At 46.2% G+C, this 25,852-nt stretch overlaps 1 protein-coding gene across 4 annotated transcripts in view; it reads left to right on the forward strand.

Annotated features, from left to right (window-relative positions):
• The first annotated feature begins 1,106 nt into the window (after positions 1–1,106).
• Positions 1,107–25,852, forward strand: part of LOC310826397 (TGF-beta-activated kinase 1 and MAP3K7-binding protein 1) — a 48,063-nt gene continuing 23,317 nt past the window's right edge. The window contains exons 1-2 of one of the 4 annotated variants that reach the window (XM_083701140.1): positions 1,107–1,671; positions 20,553–20,790. In XM_083701140.1, coding sequence (XP_083557266.1) covers positions 1,573–1,671; positions 20,553–20,790 — 337 coding nt within the window. In that variant the 5' untranslated portion in view covers positions 1,107–1,572. Of the gene's footprint in view, positions 1,672–1,879; positions 2,036–20,552; positions 20,791–25,852 lie in introns of those variants that run through there. The other 3 variants (XM_083701143.1, XM_083701142.1, XM_083701139.1) reach the window with 3 other exon arrangements.

Genomic DNA, 25,852 nt, shown 5'->3' on the forward strand with positions numbered 1-25,852 from the left:
CGAATTAATTTTGTCTTGCGAGGTACCACTGTATTTATTTTTAATGCTGCATGACCAGAATTGGCAAACTGTTTGTCTCCAAGTGTCTCAGCAAGTACCTGCTGAAACATGAAACAAAGTCATCAGAAGTTTAAGCAGCATTGCTGAGCCAAAGCTAATCTGCCCTGCTACATACAGACATCATGCTGCTGTCATAGGCAAAGATGTACAGGACAGAGTCTGTGACATCAGCACAGGAGAAAAGCAGCACACAAGCATGCAATGCCAAGTACTGTACCTTTTTAAAATAGAATAGTTTAACAAGTGGGTTTTTTAAATCTTTGATGAAAAGTGAATATTTAACTTACTAAACAGGATTGCTCTGTAATCCTCCTTTTCCAAAGAAGCTCTAGTTTACAGACAGCACTATAATAGCACTAATAATATCCTGTTCATTTACTTGAGAGCAAGTCTCACTGAATTATGGTGAACTTACTTTTGGAGTAAAAATGCAAGGGATCAGGTTGTTAGGTGGAGAGACCCCAGGCAGATAAGGGAATTTCTTCCTGTCCCAAATGAAGTAACCCTAGATAGCTGTTCCTTGTTTAGCTTTCAAGCCATTAGGAATATTATTCACACAATTTCAACATATGAACTGGTGTTTTTCTTCAATATGGGGTTAGTTTTATGAATTTAGCCAGTGTGGGGTAGTGTTCAGAATGCCAGAGTATTTAGTCATGAAGCCCTTTGGGTGACATTGGGCCTGTCAGTATCTCTCAGCCTAAACTACCTCACAGGGTTGTTGTGAGTATAAAATGGAGAAGAGGAAGTAATATACCATCTTTTAACACTGGGTTAGAAACGTATTAATAAACAAATATTATCAGCACACACTGAACTACAAAAAGCAGCTGCATGAAAGAAAATCAAATGGTGTCTCCCACTGGGTTCAGGGGGGTTTACGTCTATGTACGTCTGCAAAAGCTTTAAAGCTCAATCAATGCACCTTTTGGCACGACTCTGGCGAAGCATGTACTGTATAAGCATATATACCCCACTCCACGGAGTCTCTGAGGTGCAGAAGCCCCCAGAGGCCTGCAGAGGCCCACCCCCTCCCCGCTCCCTTCGCCCCGCCCCCCATGTTGCCGGGGCTGCGCGGGCAGGAAGGCGCGCGCGCGCGCGCTCTCTTCCTCCGAAGCTCGCGCCAGCCCCATGACTGCCGCGAAAACGGGAGCGCGCCTGGCTTGCCGCTGAGCCCAAGCCTGCCACTGGTGCCCTGGCTGCGAGCGTGTTGCTCTCTCCTCCATCGCCAGCCAGCCAGCCAGGCAGGCAAGCAGGCGGGGCGGTGAGCGAGAGGCGAGCCGGAGCGCGGGCTGCCATGCCCAGCTAGCCTTTCCCTTGCCTCGCACACCACCCTTGCGGCACTGCCTCCGCTAAGGCTGCCCCTGCACGGCGCGCCCTCCTTGCCGGGCAGCGCGGGCTGGCTGGCTTCCCCTTCTCCGAAGCACCCCCGGCCCGCCAGTGCAATAAACTTTTCGCTGCCGACAGAGCGACCAGCAGAGCGGCGGGTCTTGCCCCGGGGTCGCTCCCAGGATGGAACAGGGCGCGTACGGAGCTGGCAAAGCCGGGGGCGCCTTTGACCCTCAGACCTTCATCCGGCAACCTCACACGATCCTCCGGATGGTTTCTTGGGTAAGGACTCGGAGGACGGCTCCCTGGCCGCGCGGGGGAGGGAAGGCCATTGGCGTGGGAAATAACAAAAACACGTGCAAAGCAATCGGCACGTCTGAAAGAGAGATCTGCAGAGAGCCCTGGGCGCGCTTGGCTTGGCTGTGGGGTTGATCCCTATCCTGCTGACTGAGCACCCAGGGCAAGCTTTAGATGACACTCAGCGGGGCTTTAAGGAGGAGGAGGAATGTCCTTTCCAGCGCGAGCGCGCGCACGCGAGATCGTGGAAAGGAAGATTAGGAAAGCCCAGCGCCGGGTGGTTGGATTTGGGGGACCCACTTCTCGGCTTCCCCTGCCCCCGTGGGGCGAAGGAGATCGCGGGGTGGGGGTGCCGGCCAAGCGGGCAACTGGGGGGGGGGGAATCCTGCAACGCCGCCTGCCCAAAGTGACCTCTAAGATGGGAGCGAGGCCGTGTCTTCGCTGTCATGGAGCCCCCAGCTCGGCTTGCTTCTTCCATCTCCGTTTTCCGTCTCTTGTGCAGCGCCGCTTCTAGTCGGCGGCGGGGCGGCAGTGTTTGCAAACTGGTGCTCTGTGTGTGTTTGTGTTGTGCAGACTGTGGAGCACACAGCTAGCCCGGCAAGCAAGGTGCAAAATGGCATTGTGAGCGCCCTTCCCCCGCCTCTCTTCATTGCCCAGATCTCTCCGGGTGAAGCGTTTGGAAAACTAGGAAACATGCCCTCCCAGCCGCCTTCTGTATTGGAGACTCCCTCTCTCTCTTGTTTCTTCCCCTTTCCAAAACTACTACCGGCTTCCTTTGAAAGATGGAAATGGTTAAGCCGGTCCTCCAGCCTCGTAAGCCTGACGCTGCTATTATTAAATGTTCATGAAAACATGCAGAAAATGGGAGAGTTTCCCATAACCTGCGCGATGAGCTGTTAATGGTGAGGCAGTTGGACGAGAGAACTGCAAAAGTGATTCTGAATTTCAGCTGCCCTTTTCCTAACCCTTCCCTTAATTTATTTCAGTTGGTTGCTGCTTATTTCATTTACAGAGGATGGGGGGCGCGGAAGGAGAGAAGGGTGCAAATGCGTGGTGTCCTCCTCTTCCAAATCCTCCTCCACCTTCAATTTTACCGTGTAGCAAATTTTATGTAACGCCGTTCATGTGTGATGGAGGAAGCGAGTTGATGGGATCCGTCAGCACGAGGAGGGAAGGAAGGCTGCTCTCTCGACTGTGCGGCTCCCTCTGGGTGGGGGGAGGTCACTTATCTTGTGACACTTTCGCCATGGCCGCCCGTGTGTGCCTGGAGCATTTGCAAGAAGGTCACTGGGATTAAGGGAGCAGGCTGCAAACAATAAGCTGGAGGGCGGGGGAGAGAGATTTGTCTCTTGTGGGAGTCTGTAGGGAGAGAGGGAAGGAGGACACAGCCAGGTAAAGCAGATCTTGGAGGTGAGATGCCTTCTTCTCACCCTCCCCCAGTAGGCCAAGAAAAAGAGAGAGGGGGAGAGTAAATGTTGGATAGGGACAGGGCATCTCTTGTTGTGAGAGATGATGGTGTAGGAAGAGTTTGTTGTTGTTTAGTCGTGTCTGACTCTTCGTGACCCCATGGACCAGAGCACGCCAGGCACTCCTATCTTCCACTGCCTCCTGCAGCTTGGTCAGACTCATGTTTGTCGCTTCAAGAACACTATCCAACCATCTTGTCCTCTGTCGTCCCCTTCTCCTTGTGCCCTCCATCTTTCCCAACATCAGGGTCTTTTCCAGGGAGTCTTCTCTTCTCATGAGGTGGCCAAAGTATTGGAGCCTCAGCTTCACGATCTGTCCTTCCAGTGAGCACTCAGGGCTGATTTCCTTAAGAATGGAGAGGTTTGATCTTCTTGTAGTCCATGGGACCCTCAAGAGTCTCCTAGGAAGAGTTTAGCCTCTCCTATTGCAGCCATTAAGGCAGGGGTCAGCAAGGTTTATCTTGCCTGGGCCAGATTGGTCCCGCGGAGACCCCTCTGTGGGCTGGATTCTGCACCTGTGATTTTCAGCATTTGCGCTTGCGCAGACGCGATTTTAGGCGCCGTGGAAGTGGGTCCCCACACTGCACTGTGCCGGTTTAGTGCAGCGTGCAAGTGGGCAACTCAGTTTGGGGGCAGTTCATGGGCCAGTTAAACAACCTCCGCAGGCCACTTCCGGCCCATGGGCCTTAGGTTGCTGGTAAAGGTAAAGGTACCCCTGCCCGTACGGGCCAGTCTTGACAGACTCTGGGGTTGTGCGCCCATCTCACTTAAGAGGCCGGGGGCCAGCGCTGTCCGGAGACACTTCCGGGTCACGTGGCCAGCGTGACATCGCTGCTCTGGCGAGCCAGAGCCGCACACGGAAACGCCGTTTACCTTCCCGCTGGTAAGCGGTCCCTATTTATCTACTTGCACCCGGAGGTGCTTTCGAACTGCTAGGTTGGCAGGCGCTGGGACCGAGCAACGGGAGCGCACCCCGCCGCAGGGATTCGAACCGCCGACCTTTTGATCGGCAAGTCCTAGTCGCTGAGGCTGCAATAAAGTTAGCCCAGGAAGTTGCCTTGAAGTGTTTTGTTCATCTCACCCACTATTTGTCTACCTTTTGCAAGCACAGCATTTATCTTTGACATTTATATCCCACTTTTCTCAAGGTTCTCCCCCTCCCCATATTCCAAATAGTTGTTGCTTTGGGGCAAAAAGAGAGTTAGCAGCCTCCCCAAGCACAGCCAGTGTGCTTGCCACCTGTTTTTCTGTCGACTGCTGGTGCCCCTTCCCTTCCTGTGCTGCCTGACTGCATGTGACTTGGAGGAAATGTTTGGAGATGAGAGGAGGAGGAAGGAGCTCTGCAGAATTGCTAGCAGTGCCCTGAAGAAGGGATTAATATGGTTGGCTGGTGTGTCTGCAGTGCTGTATGCTAGTGTTCGAACCAGAGGGCGGAAGACATTCTAGCAATAATCTCCTGGCTTTCACATCCGCCGGTGAAATTCAACATGATGTGGTGGAAGAACCTTTTTTGCTGTTGCGCAAACACTTGAATGAGGCAAAGCAGCAAAGAGCACAGGTGACAGCGCTGGCCCAATTATGATTGACATGACGTTAGATGGGACACTTCTGTCCTTGATAATCTGGGACAGAATGTTCTCCCCTTTAAAGCTGTGACTTCATTCTGTTACTGCAGGGCTTTCCAAGTACAGGAGAAGAGAGAGGGTTTCTGCAGTCTGCTTCTTTCTGCTTCAGAATATCACCTTATTGGCTCTCTTCACGAAATCAGATGACTTCCCAGCTGCAGAAAGAAACCCAGCATCCAAATTTTTCTTGGATGTCCTCCTGTTTCCCCAAAGCCACCAACTGCCTACTGCACCTTGACCTTGGAAGTGACTTTGATACCCTTCTATTTCTTGTGATAGTGTGTTACTTTGCTTTGTAAAAACACGCGAGTTGCAGAATAGTGGAAACTCTTAAAGACCATTCCTGTGCATGTTTGCCTAGGAGTAGGTCCCATTGAATTAAAGGGGCTTACTTCAATGTGCATAGGACTTAAAATCTCAGGAATTGGTACTGGCTTAGCTGAGCAAGTCAAGAGATGGAGAAACTTAGAGCCTCATTCCTTCCGCATTTGAATGTTCTTCTCTCCCATATGGTAAAAGGTCAGTCTTTGTGCCTCTCACTTGTTTTTCACTCATGTACTGTAGGTTACAACTTCACTTGCAATGCAAGCTTAAGCACACTTACAGTGGTGCCCCGCAAGACGAATGCCTCGCAAGACGAAAAACCCGCAAGACGAAAGGGTTTTCCGTTTTTTGAGGCACTTCGCAAGACGAATTTCCCTATGGACTTGCTTCGCAAGAAGAAAGCCCATAGGGAAATCTCCGGGGACCTCTTTTAAATGCTGGCGGTGGGGAGCAAAGCCTTCTCCCCCCCTCCGGCCTTCAGAAGAGGTCCAGGAAGGCCGGCGGGGGCCGAAAGGCTTTGGTCCCCACCGCCAGCATTTTAAAAGCAGTCCGGGATAGCAGGGAAGCGCTTCCCGCTATCCTGGACGGCTTTTGAAGGCAGGCGGGGGGAGCAAAGACTCCAGGACCTCTTCTGAAGGCGGGCGGGGGCAAAAGTCTTTGCTCCCCCGTGCCTGCCTTCCCGGGAGAGCGGAAAGTCTTTGCTCCCCTCCGCCTGCCTTCAAAAGCCGTCCGCTCTCCCGGGAAGGCAGGCACGGGGGAGCAAAGACTTTTGCCCCCCGCCAGCCTTCAGAAGAGGTCCTGGACAAAGGTCTTTGTCCCCCCTGCCTGCCTTCCCGGGGGCTTTTAAGAGCGGACGGCTTTTGAAGGCAGGCGGAGGGGAGCAAAGACTTTCGCCCCCCGCCAGCCTTCAGAAGAGGTCCAGGACCTCTTCTGAAGGCTGGCGGGGGGCAAAAGTCTTTGTTCCCCCTGCCTGCCTTCCCGGGGGCTTTTAAATCGCCCCGGGACAGCGGAGAAGTCCTCCGCTGTCCCGGGGCGATTTTTAAATGCTGTCCCGGGGTTTTTTAAAATGCTGGGGGTGAGAAGAAAAGCCCTTGTCCCCCCCCAGCCTTCAGAAGAGGTCGGGGGACAGACTGTCCCGGACCTAGTCTGAAGGCGGTTTCCATAGGAACGCATTAATTGATTTTTAATGCATTCCTATGGGAAACCATGCTTCGCAAGACGAAAAAACGTGCGGAACGAATTAATTTCGTCTTGCGAGGCACCACTGTACTTGGGAGTAAGTTCCACCAAGTTCCGTGGGACTTGCTTCTAGGCAATGTATAGCTGTACATGTTTGAACCCCGCCATATCATTAGAGATGTGCTTGGTACATAAACTTTGCATGGTAAAAGAAATCCCCCCTTTTCTCCATCAAATCTGAAGTGCTTAACAGATGAGGCACACAATTAACCTAGTTTTCCCTTTTTTGTCTCAAGTATATTGCAGTGGTGGCCAGAATAGAATATGTACCCTCCATGCTGTCTCCAAAACTTTCAGACTCTTAACTTTTTTGCCCCCCTCCCCCCGAATTACTGCGGAAACATTTTAGAACTTTAAGGTGCTTGTTTTTTAAAAGCCATGTTCTAATCCTCATGGCATTAATGGCAAGGCTGAAAATGCAGTGGCAATGCCTGCCATTGGAGCCATCTCCAACTTGGTGCCTGTCAGGTAAACACCGTCTTGCTGGCTGGGGCTGATGGAAGTTGTAGTCCAAAACTTCTGGAGGGCTGTGTTAATGGCTCAGAAATAGGAAGGTAAGAACTAAGTTCAGTTTTTCCAAGTTCCCAGAACCTCCAGATGTACTTCATGAACTGCATGGGAGTGTTCACTATTGGGGCTTCTGGAACAATACATTGCCGTGTAGGTACAATATATTGATCAGTTGTGGTTGTACCTGCAGCATTCCACCTTCGAGATGAGCTGCATGACAAGCAACACAAGCCAACCCATACAGAATCCCAGTGTGGCCCTAACCCTAGTCCTCAAGGAAAATAATGAGATACCTCAATGGTTGGATGTGCAGGCACATCTGATTTGCAGATTTCTGATGTTTCAAGCCTTGTTTGTTTATATGGAAACTCATATGGATGCAGACGTTGGGAGATTTGTAGGCCCATTCTATCCATAGTTAAGAAATCTCCAGTTGGGAACGGTAGTGACTAAAAGAAGACAGGAAAGAGTTTCTGAAATTCCTGGCACTTTTCTAGAATGCCATTGTAGAGCTCAAATCTCCACAAGAATCTGGGGGGCAAAGATTGCGGGACAGAAAATAACAGTAACAGACCAGCCCTACGTATGCTTACTTGGAATTAAGCACCACTGGGCTCAGTGAGACTTAGGACTAAGTAATTGAGCAAAGGTCTGCAAGAAAAGACTGCACACTGAATTAAAGGCATTTTGAGCTAATAGTGACTTCACAGCTGCTCTGCAGAGTTGCCAGTTTCTCAACCAGCCACTGCAGCTGTGCCTTTAGCAATAACTTGGTGTACAGATATTTAAAAAGTGATAGCATTTTCTCTCTATCGTGTGAAAACATGCAAATGCTGGGATTTATTCCGCACCTCAAGCTGCACAGGAGCAGACCAAATTGATTTTCATGGTCATTTGGCAACCCTAATGCTACACCTGTCAGATGCAGTGCAGCTTTTAGAAGCCCATGATCAGGAATACAAAAATAACCCCACTCTTCTGTTAGGTGTCATTGGTGGCAGCAGTCCAATTCGAATTGTGTTTGGAATTCCTATTTAATTCAATGGGACTTAACTTCCCAGTATAAATATGTTTTAGGCTACATCTTTAAATGATCAGGCCCTGACATATTACCATGCTGATGGTACTAACACTGTTGGAGTGATAAGATGCCACAGAAAGTAGGGCTCAATATCCTAAGTGGTTTTTAGAAGAATGGAAACCTGTCTTCTGTTACACCTGCGCATCCTGGATGCTAGGTGAGATTATATTTGGGTGTGAAAGATACCTTTAATTAACTGTATAGCTTTTAGTTTAATCCAGTGTTTCTCAACCTTTTCCTGACTATGTACCCCTTCTGACCTTGTTTCCTTCCTGTGCCTCCCCCCCCCAAGTGTAGCCAGGGGGAATATAGGGGGCAGCTGCTTCTCCAATAAGTAAAAATCAATACAAATCAATGGTTCTGCCCCCCCCCAATATTGACTATGCCTATCAGGTAAATAAGGTAGCTATTTAAATGTTTTATTTGTAAATAGAACTTGTTTTATTTATAATTTTTATAATTTATACAAAATACAATTACCGATACAGTACATAAAAAAAGGAACATAATGAAATATTGTTGAAACAGAAAAACATAGCTCGTAGAGCTGGCAGGGACTCTAAGGTAGGAAACTTAGCTAAAGCATTCGTGATAGATGGTCATCCAGCCTCTGCTTAGAAACCTCCAAGGAAGGAGAGTCCACAGCCTCCCGAGGGAGATCCATCTTCCATGTATTATAAAAAGTAAACAACACTTATTTAGCCTCAGTTATTTGACACAGACGGTGAAACCTACAGATACAGTCCAAAATGCACATGGGGAGTTCTGTATATATGGGAGAATTTTGAAAAGCAGGTGATCCTCACTGACCTGGTGCAAAAAGATATTGTCATCTGGAGGAGCCCTGGCTGCCTAGATAAAACACTACAGTCCCACACACCTTTACCTGGGAGTAAGGCCCGCTGGCAAGTTCTTAAAGAAATGAGAGTGCCTGATCACCTCATCTGTCTCCTGAGAAATCTCTATGTGGGACAAGAAGCTACAGTTAGAACTGGATATGGAACAACTGATTGTTCAAAATTGGGAAAGGAGTACGGCAAGGCTGTATATTGTCTCCCTGCTTATTTAACTTATATGCAGAATTCATCATGCGAAAGGCTGGGCTGGACGAATCCCAAGCCAGAATTAAAAATGCCGGAAGAAATATCAACAACCTCAGATTTGCAGATGACACAACCTTGATGGCAGAAAGTGAGGAAGAATTAAAGAATATTTTAATGAGGGTGAAAGAGGAGAGTGCAAAATATGATCTGAAGCTCAACATCAAAAAACGAAGATCATGGCCACTGGGCCCATCACCTCCTGGCAAATAGAAGGGGAAGAAATGGAGACAGTGAGAGATTTTACTTTCTTGGGCTCCATGATCACTGCAGATGGTGACAGCAGTCACGAAATTAAAAGACGCCTGCTCCTTGGGAGAAAGGCGATGGCAAACCTAGACAGCATCTTAAAAAGCAGAGACATCACCTTGCCAACAAAGGTCCGTATAGTTAAAGCCATGGTTTTCCCAGTAGTGATGTGTGGAAGTGAGAGCTGGACCATAAAGAAGGCTGATCGCCGAATAATTGATGCTTTTGAATTATGGTGCTGGAGGAGACTCTTGAGAGTCTCATGGACTGCAAGAAGATCAAACGCATCCATTCTTAAGGAAATTAGCCCTGAGTGCTCACTGGAAGGACAGATCGTGAAGCTGAGGCTCCAATACTTTGGCCACCTCATGAGAAGAGAAGACTCCCTGGAAAAGACCCTGATGTTGGGAAAGATTGAGGCCACAAGGAGAAGGGGACGACAGAGGACGAGATGGTTGGACAGTGTTCTTGAAGATACAAACATGAGTCTGACCAAACTGTGGGAGGCAGTGGAAGATAGGAGTGCCTGGCGTGCTCTGGTCCATGGGGTCACGAAGAGTCGGACACGACTAAACTGCTAAACAACAACAACAACAACAAGGCCCACTGAACTCAGTGCAGCTTTCTTCTGAGTAGACACCTAGTTATTTACTAGATGCAAGTCAGGTGCACCAGACGACCCCGCTCGGCTAGGCACTGTGGTGGATTTCATCCTGCGCCTTGCAGAGCTGGGCTGACATTGCCAACGGGCCCAGCGCCCATTGGCAACATCTAAAGACACCGATCCAAGAAATGCACATGGCAAAAAGGAGCATTAGGCCCTGGTTGGCTATCCCCTTACCCGCTTGTGATTGGCCAAGCAAATAGTCAGCCAATCAGGATTTTTTTATTTTAAAAATGTGGTTTCCCCCCTTCACTTCTCACTTCCCTCTGTGGCCACCTAGCCTTGTGCTGTGGCCCCCCATTTATGCGATTTTCACCTGTGCCTCCCTTGGAATATCCTGGGGCCCCACAGGGGGCCACATGGCTCCTGGTTGGGAAACACTGGTTTAATAGTGAATTAGATCTGCACAAGTCCACTTATGACCAAAAATAGTTCTGAAAAGAAAACAAAAACCCTCCATTTTTTGATGATGTACATTTATGCCATAGCAGGAATTACCTTAGTAGAGATATGCCTTACTGTGTAGGAGTAAATATATATTTAAAATAGCTTTTTTTAAAATAACGAAGTGCTGCCTAATTAACTGAGGGTGGTTCTTTTTAGTGAATTAGCACCTTATGTACAACCAATTGGAACTGCCTTCCAGATAAGCCTGCAAAAGCTGCTACCCTGTTCATTCCCACTTACTTCATAAGTCACTTGTAGAACATTCATGACCTCAGCAAACAAGAGTAAAATAACCAACACATTTTCACGTTTGCAAATGCTTCTCTGCTTGATCACCTGGAGGTAATTCTTACCTTGCTGAAGGTGATCAAGCAGGAAAACGGCTGTTTCTAAGCCTCAAATAGATCAGCCTCTATTTATGGCACTAACTTTTATAAATGCGAATGCTCATGGCCAGTGGTATACCACTGCTCCCAGTAGCCTTCCTGTTAAGGCTACACACACACACAAAAGCAAACAACTCTTGCTTTGAAGCTATCTGGGAGGGCAGGTTTTCATTGTTTACCTTTCCGAATCATTTTTTGCATGCAAGGCTATACACAAGCAGAATAATATTGGCTGAAGTCATAGGAAGAAACAGGTCTGCCTTCCAAACCTCTTTTCTGCAGTGTTGAGTGTGGAAGTAAAAATGTGGCTGGCAAGATCCTTGTAGTGAGGTGTGCCTGTTGCGTGTGGTTCAGGTTTTCCACTTTGCCTGGGGAGCTCTTTGTTCACCAACAGCTGCACTCTTCCTTTTAATAATAATCAAACAGCTTTGTGGTGTGTCTTTGTTTTCTGAATGCAGTGCCTTTTGAAGTGGCATATGTTCAAGGAAGCTAGCACATAAGACAACTCCGTGTAACAGGGGAAGCTGTGCTTCAACTCATGCGGGAGTTGGCAACCTTTTGGTGCATATTTGCAAACCAGAGAAACTCTCATGGGCACCCCAGAAACTGCCACTTATTCCACTGGCTACAACAGGATACATCCTTCATGCTTAATTTCAACAGGGGTGGCAACTGTCTGGGAAAGGCCTCGTTGGGCCCCTTTGTAGCTGTGGCTGTCATGTTGCCAACCTCTATTAAAACACAACATGGCCCCTAATCTTCAGAAGAGGGTTTTTGTCTTTTTATGTTAATGGAGTCTTACCTGAGAATAAGCCTCACACTGTGTAACTTAATTATGAAGCCTGGAATTGTGATGCAAAGGGCAGAGTTGATAAGCTTCCCCCATTACTATCAGGAAAATGTTGTTCCACCTGCCTTGCACATGTTAAAAAAGGCATGGGAGCTCTGGTAGAGAAAAGATTTGGCAGCCTTATTTGTCACATGATCTACAGCAATCATTCCTGTCCCCTCCATTTTGCAATTTGTCTCTGGGTACATCAATGTATCTGGCACTGAGCAAGCTGTAGCTTTATAGGTTACACATTCACATTTTATTATAGCATTATGTGCTGTTTCAGGAGATCTTATTCTGGGCATTCATTTAAAAGTTATTTGACAGGAACTGCATCATGTGAGTAGGAAAATGGCTGTCTGGAAAATCATAATAATTGTATGGTAATGATTGTTAACAAGCTGCTGCCTGTTTAAGGTTTTTTGTTTTTTTTAATCTGCTTGCAGAATAGGGCTTTTCAAAAAATAGAATCCAAGCCATATTTAAAGCCCACCTTTTTCACTTGGAAGTATTTAAATGTAAAAAGACCTTTGCAAGCTGTCTATAAAATAGAGCAGAGCTGAACTTTCATTGCAGTGCAGAGGGAAATAGCACGGAGGGACGAATCATCGGGCAAATGGGGATACGCTGTATTTGTTTTCGGGAAATGGCAGAGAAAGTGCTCTGAAATGAGAAGGGCTCATGCATGAAGCTTAAATGCTGAGAGAGATTGGAGGTGGCAGCTGTACTGTGAATTAAATGTGAGCTTGCAGCAAGTTGTGGCAGAAAAGGTACTCCTCGTTATTTCAAGCAACATATGCAGAAACACAGAATGTTTGTTAACCTTGTGAGACTGTTGCATTCAAACCGAACCTCTTGGTTGCAATCCTATGCACTTGTTATGAGGGGTTTTTTTGGGGGGTGGGGGGGTAGGCAGTATGCCTGAGTCCCTCTTCTAATTCTTGGATCCAGCACAATTGCTGGAATAGCCAACCAAGCATGGCCCACTAAGTATGGGTCATTAAGGGAACAAAGGGAGTGGCTTTGTGCTAGAGAACAAATGGGTGGGCCTCTCCCTTCTACAAGTGTCAGTTAGTTAGAAAGATAAAAGGCCGGAATGGAGAGTAGAGTTATGGGAGCAAAAGCTGGAACAGCAGAGAGAGAGAGAAAGCCATACCTGATTTCTGTTTGAATCCAAGGCTGTGGCTATGCTAGAAGCATGACCCTCTTGGGGTGTTAATGCTATGAAGCCTTCCATCGTAGGCTCAGGTTGTGCAAATGAACCATATAACCTATTGACACTGCAGTCTCCGCTGTGCCTCAATCCAAAAGGAAACACAAACCCTGAGTAAGCGCCTGGAACCCCTGGCATCTTGCGCCACTCAGAGGTTGGGGTGGCATGCAACAAACCTTTTTCTAAGTCCAGTGGCACTTGATAGGATTTACTTCTGAGTAGACATGGAAAAGATTGCCTTGTTAGTAACAGAAACATTGTCAGATATTCCAAGCAACATAAGCCTTCATATCGCCCTCATGAACTTCCCCTTTATGTGAAGGAAAATTCAAAGATTCAAAGTATGTCTTCGAATGACGTCACATGGAAGAGGGAGGCACCATGAGTCCAAAAGTAAAGAGAATAAGGCGCCCCCTAACCCGTGGATTTGCGCCCCCTAACCCTAACCCCCAGATGTTGCGCCCGGTGCAGCTGGGCCCCCCTGCACCCCCCATGCTACGCCACTGACCCCAAATGAAACTTTTAAGGTGCAAGAGCTCTCTTAGTGTCTGAACCTTGTACACCATTTAGCATTGTATCAGAAATACAGATCAGCTTCCAGACTGCCATCAGATGCAATAAGAGCTGATGGGTCTCTGATTTAAAAAAGAGAGAGCAGCAAAGCAAACTGTTCCACGAGTAACGTTGACTTTGGAATTATCAACACAAAAGAAGGGGGATTGAGAGAGACTCTTGCTTTAGTCAAATCAGGCAGACAAGTCTCCAGGTAATGACTATCCTTGAGGACTGCCCAAGGCAGGTGTATGGGTCATTAGCATCCATAGCAACAGTGGAAGGTACCTGCAGTCTTATTTTTCCTGCAAAGCGTTCTGCCAGCTATATGTCTTGTGCTGTTCTCCATTCACAAAAGCCAGCCAATTGACGAAAACATTGCAGTGCTTTTGAGAAATATTATATGCCTTTCCTGCATCCCACCAGCTGGAGCTATCCTGGGGTATAGGGGCAACTTGTGTGACTCTTCCCCGAGGTTTTATGAACAGCAGCAGTAGAGCCATCAGATCAGACCCCTACAGATGTGTTGGTCTAAAGCTCCCATCAATGCCAACCAGTGTGGCCAATGGTCAGGGATGATGAGAATTGTGGGACATTAACATCTCCCTTCTGTTGAACATCTGGACAAGCGGTGGGGAACATTTGGCCTTCCAAATCTTGAACCACAACTCCCATCAGCCCCAGCAAGCATGGCCAGTGACCTGGGATAATGGGAGTAGTAGTTCAGCAACAGGTGGAGGACCAAAGGTTCCTCACACGTGATCTAGCCCACTGGGTTGGGCTGTACAGTTCAGTCTGTCAGGATGTTAGCTGTGCTGAAGGAAGGAAGCCAGGCAGCAGCTCTCCGGAGGCTCAGACAGGGGTCTTCTCAGTTGCCTGATTCCTGGTCGTTCAAACCAGAGAAGCTAGGAGTTGATCCTGGGACCTTCTGTGTGCAAATCATGTGTTCTGCCACTGAGCTCTGCTCCCTCCCTGCAACTCACAATCGAGATCTCTTCTGCGGAGAGGGATATTATTATTGTTCCCCAAGGCTGACAGGTCCACAGGGCTCTTGTCTCTTCCAGATTTGCATGGAAAGAACAGTTCCCCCGCTGTGCCTGTTTCCATCGTAGAGCTGCAATGATAGGAGAAGTCCTGCCTGGTAGAAATTATTCTTCTGAGCAGCTCTTAAAGGTGCAAGAGCAGACTTGGGATCGGACCGCCTTACATGCTCCCTCCTTGTTTTTTCTTCTTCTCTCTGGCTAGGTGTGATAAAGATTGCTTAAACGCAGCCTTTCCCAGCCTGGTGCTCTGCAGATGTTTTGAGCTGCAAAACCCACCAGCCCCTGCTGGCACATCTGTCCCAGCTAGAGCTGTTGGGAGTTGCCCAAAATATCTGGAAGGTCTCAGGTTGGCAAGGGGTGGGTCACAGTAAAGCAGATGCTTTTGTAAACGTAGCCTTAGACTAGGCCGCAGTAGGGTCCAGTCATGGTTCCAGATGAGTCTCCAAGGGAACAGAAATGGCTCTGTGTGCTTCCTTCATTGGTGCTGATCTCTTCCAGCGGGTGGTAAACCAGCTAATGCTATGGGATCAGCAGTTAAGCTGGGGGAGTGGGCAGCGGATAGGGGCCAGATGCAGCAGCTTGTAAATACCATTCAAAGGCAAGGAACAAACAGTGGAAGGAGAGTAGGCCGCAGTTCACATCCTTATCAGTTTGCTGCAGTTTGCTTCAGTCGCTTGCTCTCTGCGGGCCATGAAATGTTTTTACTGCTTGCCTGTTTGAGGGGCGTACTAAGGAGGTATTTAAATATATCCGAAACAACTACCGGTAATTGCTTTGAAGAGCAACGGTTCAGATTGAGAAATGGAACTTGCGTTAACCCTGCCTTTTCCTGGCAGCTCCATGTGTGAACTATGGTGGTTCCACATAGTGGTGCAAGCCAAGTAATTTTTGACTCTGGACTTCATGGTTTCACCAGCGGAGGGGACACTTTTCAGTCAGTGCCAATGTGTGTCGCTTCATTTCCTTCCAAATGTTGCAAGATAGCCCAGCTGTCTTTGGGGCTCCTTCTGCACATTCTGATGAGTGGAACCCCAGGCCTTTGCCCTGAAGTCTTGCCCTTATGGCACCATTGGCTCCACACTGGCATTCGTTGCAGCAGTGGCATAACTCGGAAGGCTGTTGTACATGTGTCTGGATCAAAGCTGCCCCGATGCCGGTACTCCAGTGTATGCCACTCACATGTTACCTGCTTGCTTTGGGTAACCTCAGTATTTCCAGTAGTGACTGTAACGTGTGGTGAACTGGCCAGCGTGTTCCTGCTGTTTGAGTTTCTTGGCGCTCGTGCTCAGTTCTGCCACCAAGCATGTCTCTGGGGGTGTAATACGGAATCCTCTTATCTTCAAAGTCCATATGGCACAATTTTGGATGGATGCAGCATAGACGTTTCTGAAAAGCATAGCTTGGGTTGGTTCTGCTCTCTTTCTGTTCTAAGAAATGTGTACTTAACAGCATGGAGTAACTTAAGAAATCTGAAAAGCAGGATTGGGGCTGGAATCTGACCTCGCTTCCTCTCCCTCACAGGTTATTCCAGGTGATGGCTCAGACGTATTATCAGGGAAGCGTGTGTGAAGCTTTGCTGGGGCACTCCGACTGATTCTGTGTGCATAATGGATAACATCATTTCTTAAAACAGTTAATCCAGCAGCATTTTTATGATAACAATGAAAGCTTCTTTTTTTAGCATATTTTTGGTGTATATGCCTTTGAGGTCTTTTTGGTACTACAGTCGTACCTTGGAAGTCAAACAGAATCCATTCCAGAAGTCCATTTGACTTCCAAAACGTTCAAAAACCAAAGCATGGATTCTGAAACTCCTGCAGCCAATTGGAAGCCCTGTTGGATGTTCGGCTTCCAAAAATAGTTTGCAAACCGGAACAGTCACTTCCATGTTTGCAACGTTCAGCAGCCAAAACGTTCGGGAACTAAGCTGTTCGAAAACCAAGGTACGACTGTATATGTTGTTAGGGAGTGTCCCAGATCTTCTGGGGTGGACCCCATATTTCCTATCCCTTCTCCTCCTCTCTCCTTTATAAAAATAATTTTTTACTTTGCTTGTAGGGTGGCTGGACATCATGCTAATGAGACCCTAAACTGCCCACCATCTCAATTTCCCAGAGGCATCTATACATCTAAATTGGCTTATGGAAATGTTATGGGAATTCAAGGCCTTTGCCCAAAGTGCTTCTAAGTACCCAACAATACCCTTGCTTCTAATAAAAGTGTGTCTGCTTATAGAACAGCAGAACTGCTACCAAACACTTTCATCACCCTTAAAACATTACTTGCTTAATAGCCACTCTTTAAGTCTGAAACTTGTTTTCCAAGAGATCTGCTAATTCTGAGCATGGGTATCACCCAGAAGTGATTTATAGTTTTTTTAACATTTTGTTTTCAGTGGTGGGGAAACGCTATAAGGATGTGTTAACAATTAAATGTTAAATCTATATGTTTGATTGAGTATATTACTTTATATTTATAAAATGGCTGTTATCCCAGCCTGAGGGATTAGGCTAGAAATAATGTTACTTTTATAAATGAAGTAAGAAATAAGAATACGCAAAGGAAGAAATAATCTCGTTCCTGGCTCTCTGGAGGTACCCAAAGCTTGCAGCTGTGACTGGCTGAATACAAATGAAATGGGAGCTGGATAATCTGTAGCCAGCAGCTTCCTCATTTTTCTTGCTGTGAACTTGGAACTCTCTCTATATTTGGCAAGTGGTCCTGCAAATGCAAGAAAAGCTTTTGCTTTGTTCCATCCGGGGTAGATTTGATTATAAATCCAGCAAGGAATATTATGTAACAGAACAATTTCCTTTTCATAACTCAATTTATAAAATTTCAGCAAGGGAGATATTGTAGCAGCCTCGTGACTGACGGGGAATCATGGTGAGTTAAGGGCTGGGAGCAAAGAGGCATGCAGAGCCTAACTGAAAAACAAGATGGGCATCGTAGTTGGCAAGGGAGAATGACAAGAGTTCTTCCCATGGTGCTCAAGGAACATGAATGGGCTGAGTTGCAGAGGCATCACATGATACTCAGGAGGGCTTAATAGCCTGCTCCAAACGGGTATCATGCTGCAGGCATCACATGGCACTCAGAAGGTTCATCTACGCTAACTGCTCAGTTTACTGTGTAGTACTGGGGCCAGAAGGGGGGAAATCGCACATTTGCAGGCCTTGATTTCTGGAGGTGGCAATGCAAGGAGAATACAGTGGTACCTCGAGTTACAAACGCCTCAGGTTACAAATGCTTCAGGTTACAAACTCCGCTAACCTGGAAGAGTTACCTCGAGTTGAGAACTTTGCCCCAGGATGAGAACGGAAATCGTGTGCTGGTGGCGCAGCAGCAGCAAGAGGCCCCATTATCGAAAGCACACCTCTAGTTTAGAACAGTTTCAGGTTAAGAACGGACCTCCGGAACGAATTAAGTTCATAACCAGAGGTACCACTATACCTCACCATAACAGTTTGCTTTAGGGAAATAGATGGATATGCAAAGTATTTTCCAAAAGAGTTGGCAAGCAGATTAAGGAAGCTATGGGGGGCAGTTAAAATGGTAAAGGATGCTTAAAATTGCATCTTCTGGACACAGGAATTCTTCCCCAGACCTCATCTGAATTTAAAGTCTTCACAATGTACAGTATTCACATTCACCAGGTTCCTGATCCGGTGCGTGTTGTGAGAAGGGTTTTTCTTCTTTCCCATGTGCACTGATCGGGTCAGAAGGCAGGCAGCCAATTCATTTTGCTCCCAATCAATAGCTAGAAGTTCTCTTTTTTATTATTATTATGTGGCCAGATCATTTTTCATTGCTAGAAACAGGGTTTAGAAAACGGTTGCTTCAGGCAGACAGCTTCAAGGGGAGCACAGTTTTTCTCCCTTCTCTCTATGAATAGAAAAGGAAAGAAAACCGCAGTCCAGAATTGAGTGGAGCAATTCTGACTTCTTAGTTCAGGTATGGATGAACCATTATCAGTAGTGTTGGATTCTGTAAGCTCTGAGAAGCCTTGTCTGGGTTCTGGAAATAGACTCTTTCCATATCAAGGTATACCTCGGATTGTTCCTTTCTGCACTTAAAGTACTATTGGGCATATTTATTTAAGGAGTTTTATACCGACTTTTACCAAACAGTTGACAGGGCAGTTTGCAAATTCAAAGCAAAATACATAATATAAAATGGCATAATATAAAACTAAAATAAGAACTAGATTCAGGTAGGTAGCCGTGTTGGTTTGATGCAGTCGAAATAAAAAATTAAAAATTGTCCAGTAGCACCTCAGATGGCATTCTTCAGATGGCATCTGAAGAAGTGTGCATGCACATGAAAGCTTATACCCAGAAGAAACTTAGTTGGTCTCTAAGGTGCTACTGGACAATTTTAATTTTTTTAAAATTAAAATAAGAACTGTTTCAGCAATTACCTAATTTTGCAATTCTGCTATTCTTCATCACATTTCCTCTCCAACAAAGGCCTGGTGGAAGAAGTGTGTGTTTACCTGTTTCCTAAAAGAAAGCAGCGATGCAGCAAGGGTCAACTCCGTGGGGAACTTATTTCAGAGTTTCAGAGATGCCACTGAGAAGTTGCAATTACAGAACCCCTTGCTCTAGATCATCAGTGGAACACCAAATGTTTCCCCTCCCCTGGACAGCAGATTGATATGGAATTCTATGGAGTTCTAATTGTATTAAATATATATATACAATATAAGAAACAAAACAAGCAATAACAATACAGTTACAGCATCTAGCACAGCATATTGGAAGGCAGAAAAAAACCCCACATTAAGCAGTCTACCAAAACAATCAGCAATTTCCAAGTGGTCCATGGGGTTGGGGGAGTTGGGAAAGTGCAAACGCATTGCATTGGTGTGTGATTTTGGGGAGCCAATGTTTCAGAGGAAAATGTTTGCACATAGATGATCTTGTTGACTACTACTCCATGATTACAATGCTTGCAAAACTATATCTGAACGTTTTCCAGAGGTACAGTCAGGTTGTCTGTATACTGGGATTGCTGAGCGACTGCAGATGGGGAGGTAGAAGACCTCCCCAGTTTTACAATTACTACTCTGGGTCTTAATCTTTATAAAAAGCCTTAAATAGCTTGGGAGCAGATTACCTTAAGTTACCACTGGCTCCAAATAAGCCCGTCCTGTTATTAAGACATTCCTCAAATGGACCCTCTTCCCCCACCCCATCAAATATCAGGCCATTGGAGGCCTATGTGGAAGCTTTTTCAATGGCACCGCCCTAACTTAGTAACTGTCCCCACAGAGACTCTTCTGGTGCTGAGGCTGATGTCTTTCCAGTGCTAGGCAGACTTAAAAAAAACAAAAACCCACACAGCAATAGTTGCCGTGTGTTTTAGCATTAAATAAATGAATGGGGATTGGAGAACTGTAGCAGTAGTAGTCGTAATATTCAGCTAAGCAAAGGAAAGTAGGCGGTGGCAGGAATACTGAGCTAACAGATGGGAAAATAGATGGCAGAGATGGCAGGTGGAAGACTGAGTGGGTGCTTGAATCGTAGTGGCGAATTACTAGTTCTGGGTGACTTAGAAATAACACTGCTTCCGTTCTCAGGCATCTTCCAGCTGAATTAGCTACCAGCAATGGCTGAAAGCAAGGAGGGGCTGTTCAGATCTAGGGAGCTTCTAAAATAGTGCATTAAAACACCCGGGGTACACACTGCAGCATAGTTAAGTCTTAGTTTGGCTTAACTTTGCCCAAGCTTTCCCTCCACCATAAGATCAGACCCTGTCTTATGTGTTTGAACCTTCCAAATTCCTGTTCTATAAGCTATTTTGTTCATTTTAGGTTGCATTTTTGTCTTGGCTGTCTTGTAATACTGTGTACTGTGTAGAGCAGGCACAGGGAAACTCGGCCCTCCAGATGTTTTGGGACTACAACTCCCATCATCCCTAGCTAACAGGTCCAGTGGTCGGGGATGATGGGAATTGTAGTCCCAAATCATCTGGAGGGCTGAGTTTGCCTATGCCTGGTGTAGAGACTGGGGGAAAACATTAAAGGCTTTAGAAATGATTTTGAATAAATCTTCCATTTAAATGAGTTGGGTTTGTATCCCCAGCATGTAGAGTGAAATCTTCTAAACCCCTCTCTCGCCTCCCTGCACCCAGCTCTTCTCCATCGTTGTGTTTGGTGGCATTGTGAATGAAGGCTACGTCAACCGGCCGGATGAAAAGGAAGAGTACTGCATCTTCAATCGCAACCAGAACGCCTGCAACTATGGCATCACCGTGGGAGTCCTTGCCTTCCTCAGCTGCCTTCTTTACCTGGCGCTCGATGTCTACTTCCCACAGATCAGCAGCGTCAAGGACCGCAAGAACGCTGTGCTCTCTGATATTGGTGTTTCTGGTGAGCTCTCCAGCGGATCAGAACCGCAGGGGTTTCCATATGGATGGTGTGTTTATACCATGGTTCTTTGTGAAGGAGGCTGCAGTCCTGTGCACCCTTGCTATGCTTCCTATGTTTCATTGTCCACAGAGGGGCTTAGTGATGGCGCCGAGGACTGGGCTGCACAGAGACCTCTTATTTCATAAACTTACTGATAAGCCACCACAATGGGAAATGCCTCTGCCTCTTCTCCATCATCTTGATTTCCCCCTTCCAGTTTTTATTATTGGTTTTTCTTCCTGTTTCACCCAATCGGGTTGGGGAGGACCCCTAGTTCAGTGGTGAATGGGGCAGATAGGTAGTTTATAGATTTAACTGGTTTTATGGTCCTGTCCTTTCCTTCCATTTAGATGCTAATGGTTCAAAATAGGGTAAGCCAGCCCTGCTGTATTTGGGAAGCGATCAGCTGCTCATTCTGTTGAATGAGGCCTTAGATCTCTGCCCCAAAGCTCTTTCCTGACTGCAAAATTATCCATGATAGGACACAGCTTTGGCATGCAGAAGGTCCTAGGTTCAGTCCCAAGCATCTGAGATGGCTGTTGTCAGTCCAAGGGTCTCAAGTGTAAAACTGCTCCATACATCCCTATTTATTTCATTGTTTCCTATTTTATCATTTATCTGACCAGTTCTGTATATGTCCAACGGACGGCAAATTGGTTCATGTCCTGGCTGACCTGCCTTCAAATAAGCCAATTGACCTGCAGTGTAACTTCTTCCATGCTCAAGGACAAGGATCGATATCTGTACAGAACAAATTGATTTAAATGACACCCACGTAGATCAGGATCTGTCCCTGCAGAATAACTGCAAAATGTTAGTTCACGCTGCACTACACTAGTTAGCAAGACTGTCTTAGGCTCAGTAGTTTGCACCTGTCACTAGTAAGGTCACCAGTGAGCCAAGATTAACCCACAAAACGATCATTGATTGGTCATGTTCATGTAAGCAAGAGTACACAAATAATTCCTGCAGAGATAGGCAAAATGACCTACAGGGGAGTTACATGTTAGTTTTGGGCTTGTTTCTGTAATGAATAAAAGTAGTTTGAGAGGTTTTGCAATCACTCCCTCTCCCTATTTCATCCCCTGCCCCCGCCCCAGTTAGAAATTTCATATTTTGTGTGAGAGCTCTTGGACAAAACCAGAAATGAGAATGGCAGCTTTCCAGATATTTTAAGTGCAGGGTGGTGGTATGTTGGGTCGCAGAATTACCTCTTAATTGCTGATGAGCTTTTTTCAATCAAAACAGATATAAATCCAGAGTCACTTTCGAATACACCAAATTAAAGCACCATTGAAACCAGTGCGCCATGCGCTTTCTGGGGGCTCTGAAGGACTCTGTCGAACTCCTGACTCTCATAGCAAGGCCCAAGTTATTTTCTGCTTCCTGTGAACCATAAGAACCAAACTGAAATGCAAGTGCAATGGGGGAGCAGAGAGGCAAGAGTCAGCCTGGGGCTGCGATGGCAGTTCTCTCTCAGCACAGGAATAGTCTGCCAATGCAGCCACCAGGATCCTTGAAGTGGAACAGAAAACCGCTGCAAGGTTTTAGAGCTGGAGCAGTTTATGCGCACCTAATATTTTCAGCCAGAGGGTTGTAGAGCCAGGAGGAAAATCCTTGCGCTCATAACCACATCATCTTTTGTATGCCTGGCTTCTCTGGCTCTCGCTCTTTTCTCTCCCACCCCCTCCATAATTAATGCAGAGCTTCTTGTTTTGATGCTTTCCTCCAGTTCTCTCTTCATCTGTGATTTCATTATTATTTCTAGCCTGTTGTATGGCTCTCCTTGCTCCGCTCTCACTCTCTCTCTTAAGCCTAGTTCTGATTCATGTGTGAGTTCTTGCTATGATTCATCCATCCTTTGTCTCTGTGAGCATCAGTCATACAAATAGGCAGGTGATTCTGACAACATGGTAAAAATGCCCATTGGATTGGGTTGCACCCTAGAGCTCCTTTCCGGCTGTGCATTGTAGGGGGAAATTGGTAGTGGTGAACCAGTTACCTTTCAGAGAAACCAGCCTGCCATTACTGATCTTCTCAGTGAAGAGCTGTCCAAGATCCAGGAATCCTCAAGGTTCCCTGGAATGCCATTTGGAAACTGCAAAAAGCGCTTCTCCGCCTCTGAGGCCTTCCATCACCCAACTTCCAGCTATGAATATAAATTAAACAAAATGAGATAAACACTCTCATTGCAAGAGGTGAATCCCAAAGAAAACATGGTTTTAAATAAATAAATGTCTATATAAAAAGAAGGGAGTAAATATATATATATATAGAAAAGGACTATACATGAACACACCCACACCACTTTCAGTTTATCCTGGCCTTTGACAGATATACATTGGCCCACCCTATTCTCCTGATGTAAATTGTTTTAACTGTTTTTAATGCTGTATTAATATATTCTTGTAATCTGCCCGGGGACCTTATGGGTTTTCCAGAAGGAGCTTGGCAATACCCATGTATTTCTTAGGTATGATAATAATACACAGGACTGATTTATAAAAAGCACTTGGGTTCCAACATAGGGTGGTGCCTTTTGAGAAATAAATCAAAAGTGCCGGCACGCAACACACATTATTTCATTAATGATACAAACTGTTTCTCTTATTGTCCTTTAAGTAAATTGTCCGCTCCTTCTTAAAACATCCTCTTCATTCAATAAACTGGATTCTAGCTCTCCTGCAGTTAATGACGTCAGCGTGAAAGGGACATTGGCTCAGTGCTGGCTCATTTTTCTGCTTGTAATTAAGTTTGCAAGCTTATCCAGGGACAGTTTTCTTTCCCTTTAGCAAGTTCCTTAGTGCAGCTAGGCAGCATACAGCCAAGAAGAGACTATATTAGTACGGAGCACTCAGACACAGTGAAGGGTAATAAACAGAAGCAAATTTTAAACTTAATAGCTCAATCCTCCTAGCCATCATTACTTGGAAGTAAGTAAGTAAGTACACTTGCTTGTGAGCTAATAAGAGGCTGAATTACAAAGTTCCCAGTTAAAATCAGGCCTCTGCTATGAACTTTAAACAAGTCCATATTGATTTCACTGGTCCTAATCTGAGTGAGTTGGCTGGATACCCCTTGCAGTACTTCATATGTTCTCAAGAACAACATGAATGCTGAGCTTTATTATGATGATGCAGTCTCTACTTTAAGACTGGAGACAGAGATAGCTTGGAAGGAAGCTGAAAGTGGTTTCAGAGATTCCACTTATTACGGTGTATCTATACGCTTCTTTTGTCTTAAGGTGTACGTATATGTTTCTTTTGAAATACTAAAACCTGCAAAACCTGTTTACCAGTGGAGGACGTGGGAGTGAGGCAGCCACCACTCTTCTAAACTGTCTTCAGTGCTTTGAAAAACACATTGGTTTGGAACTAGACTTATTAATACATAGAGTAGATCCACTGAAATCAAGCAGGCTAGCAAGTCCAGCCCATTGTCTGTCTCATCATACACAAGGCTCTGTTCTATATTTCTAGAGTGGTTTTTCTTTCTTTCTTACTGCTTCCTGGTGTTACTTTTCTATGCATTTCTAGTGCATGTACAACTCTTCTGGGTATGAAACCCAGCAACCAGGTCATACCAGGGACCATTCAAAAGTATGAAAAGATTCAATGAGACACATTTTCTCCTTTAAAACAAACAAGCAAGTCCTGGGCTTTTGGCAAGAGTCCAGTAGCTGTGTATGCAGTCTGGAGTTCTGCTGCAGTTGATTTTGGAGCTGTTCATCCTTCAGCTTCCAAATACAATGTTTAATTGTATGGCTCAGTTCTGCAGAGATGCTGCATTTCAAGAATAAATGAGCAATTGACGCTTCTTTTTTTGATTCCCGATGAATTAAGTGGATAGACCCATTGGCCTTACTAGGTACTTAAAGACTGGGGATGGTGCATTGGACCCTTGACCCAGATTTGCAATAAATAAATAATGCACATGTTAATTTTTAAGCAATAAAGATGGCAGGTGGCTGGGGTGTCACCTGCACTGTGCTTTGCAGTTTGCCCAGCAGTCTCGTAAGCAAAGGGGATTTTTTTTTTAAAGAGAAGAAATGGGTGACATATCTCACAGCTAGAGGAGGACCAGGAGGACACAGCCTTCCACCAGCCCTGCGTCATTTGGTGATGAAGAGCCAGGTTCCTACAAATAGGCCAAGGAAGGGCCATCCATACACAAGGGTGAGATCAGCCTCCTACTTTGAGGCTGAACAGGTCCCAAGCCTGAGGAAAAGGTGGCACCTCAAATGCCAGATGAAACCCTGGCTCTCCTGGAGAAGTGCTCAACTACAGGCAAGGGATCCTCAGGAGTAAATGGACAGATGTCTCCTTTGGCATAAGGCTCCCTTCTCTGGAAGCAAAGGGAACTGAGAGAAGTGGACAAAATGCCAGGCAATTCCTTTGGATATATCCACTGTGCAGGGAGTTCACTGCTGCCGAAACTGCCTTCCCTCATCACTCCAGAGCATGGGTAGGCAAAGTAAGGCCCGGTGGCCGGATCCGGCCCAGTTGCCTTCTAAATCTGGCCCGCGGACAGTCTGGGGATCAGTGTGTTTTTGCATGAGTAGAATGTGTATTTAAAATGCATCTCTGGGTTATTTGTGGGGCCTGCCTGGTGTTTTCACATGAGTAGAATGTGTGCTTTTATTTAAAACGCCTCTCTAGGTTATTTGTGGGGCATAGGAATTCGTTCATCCCCCCCAAAAAAATATAGTCTGGCCCCCCACAAGGTCTGATGGACAGTGGACTGGCCCATGGCTGAAAAAAATTGCTGACCTCTGCTCCAGAGGATGTCACTTCCTTACTTCTTTCATTTATTATTACATTTATACCCCGCCTCTACTCTGTGGTGGTTTAACAGTCACTCCCTCTTCCCAAGGAACTCTGGGAATTGTACCTCTATGAGGGGACTGGGGGTTTCCTCACAACTCTCAGTTCCCTTAACAAACTACACTTCCCAGTATTCTTTGGGGTAAGGGGAGCCACATCTGCTTAAAGTGATACGGTGCTGCTTTAGATGTATAGGGAAG

The sequence above is a fragment of the Podarcis gaigeae genome, assembly GCF_964106915.1.
Source record: "Podarcis gaigeae genome assembly, chromosome: 10".
In the NCBI taxonomy this organism is placed as follows: domain Eukaryota; kingdom Metazoa; phylum Chordata; class Lepidosauria; order Squamata; family Lacertidae; genus Podarcis; species Podarcis gaigeae.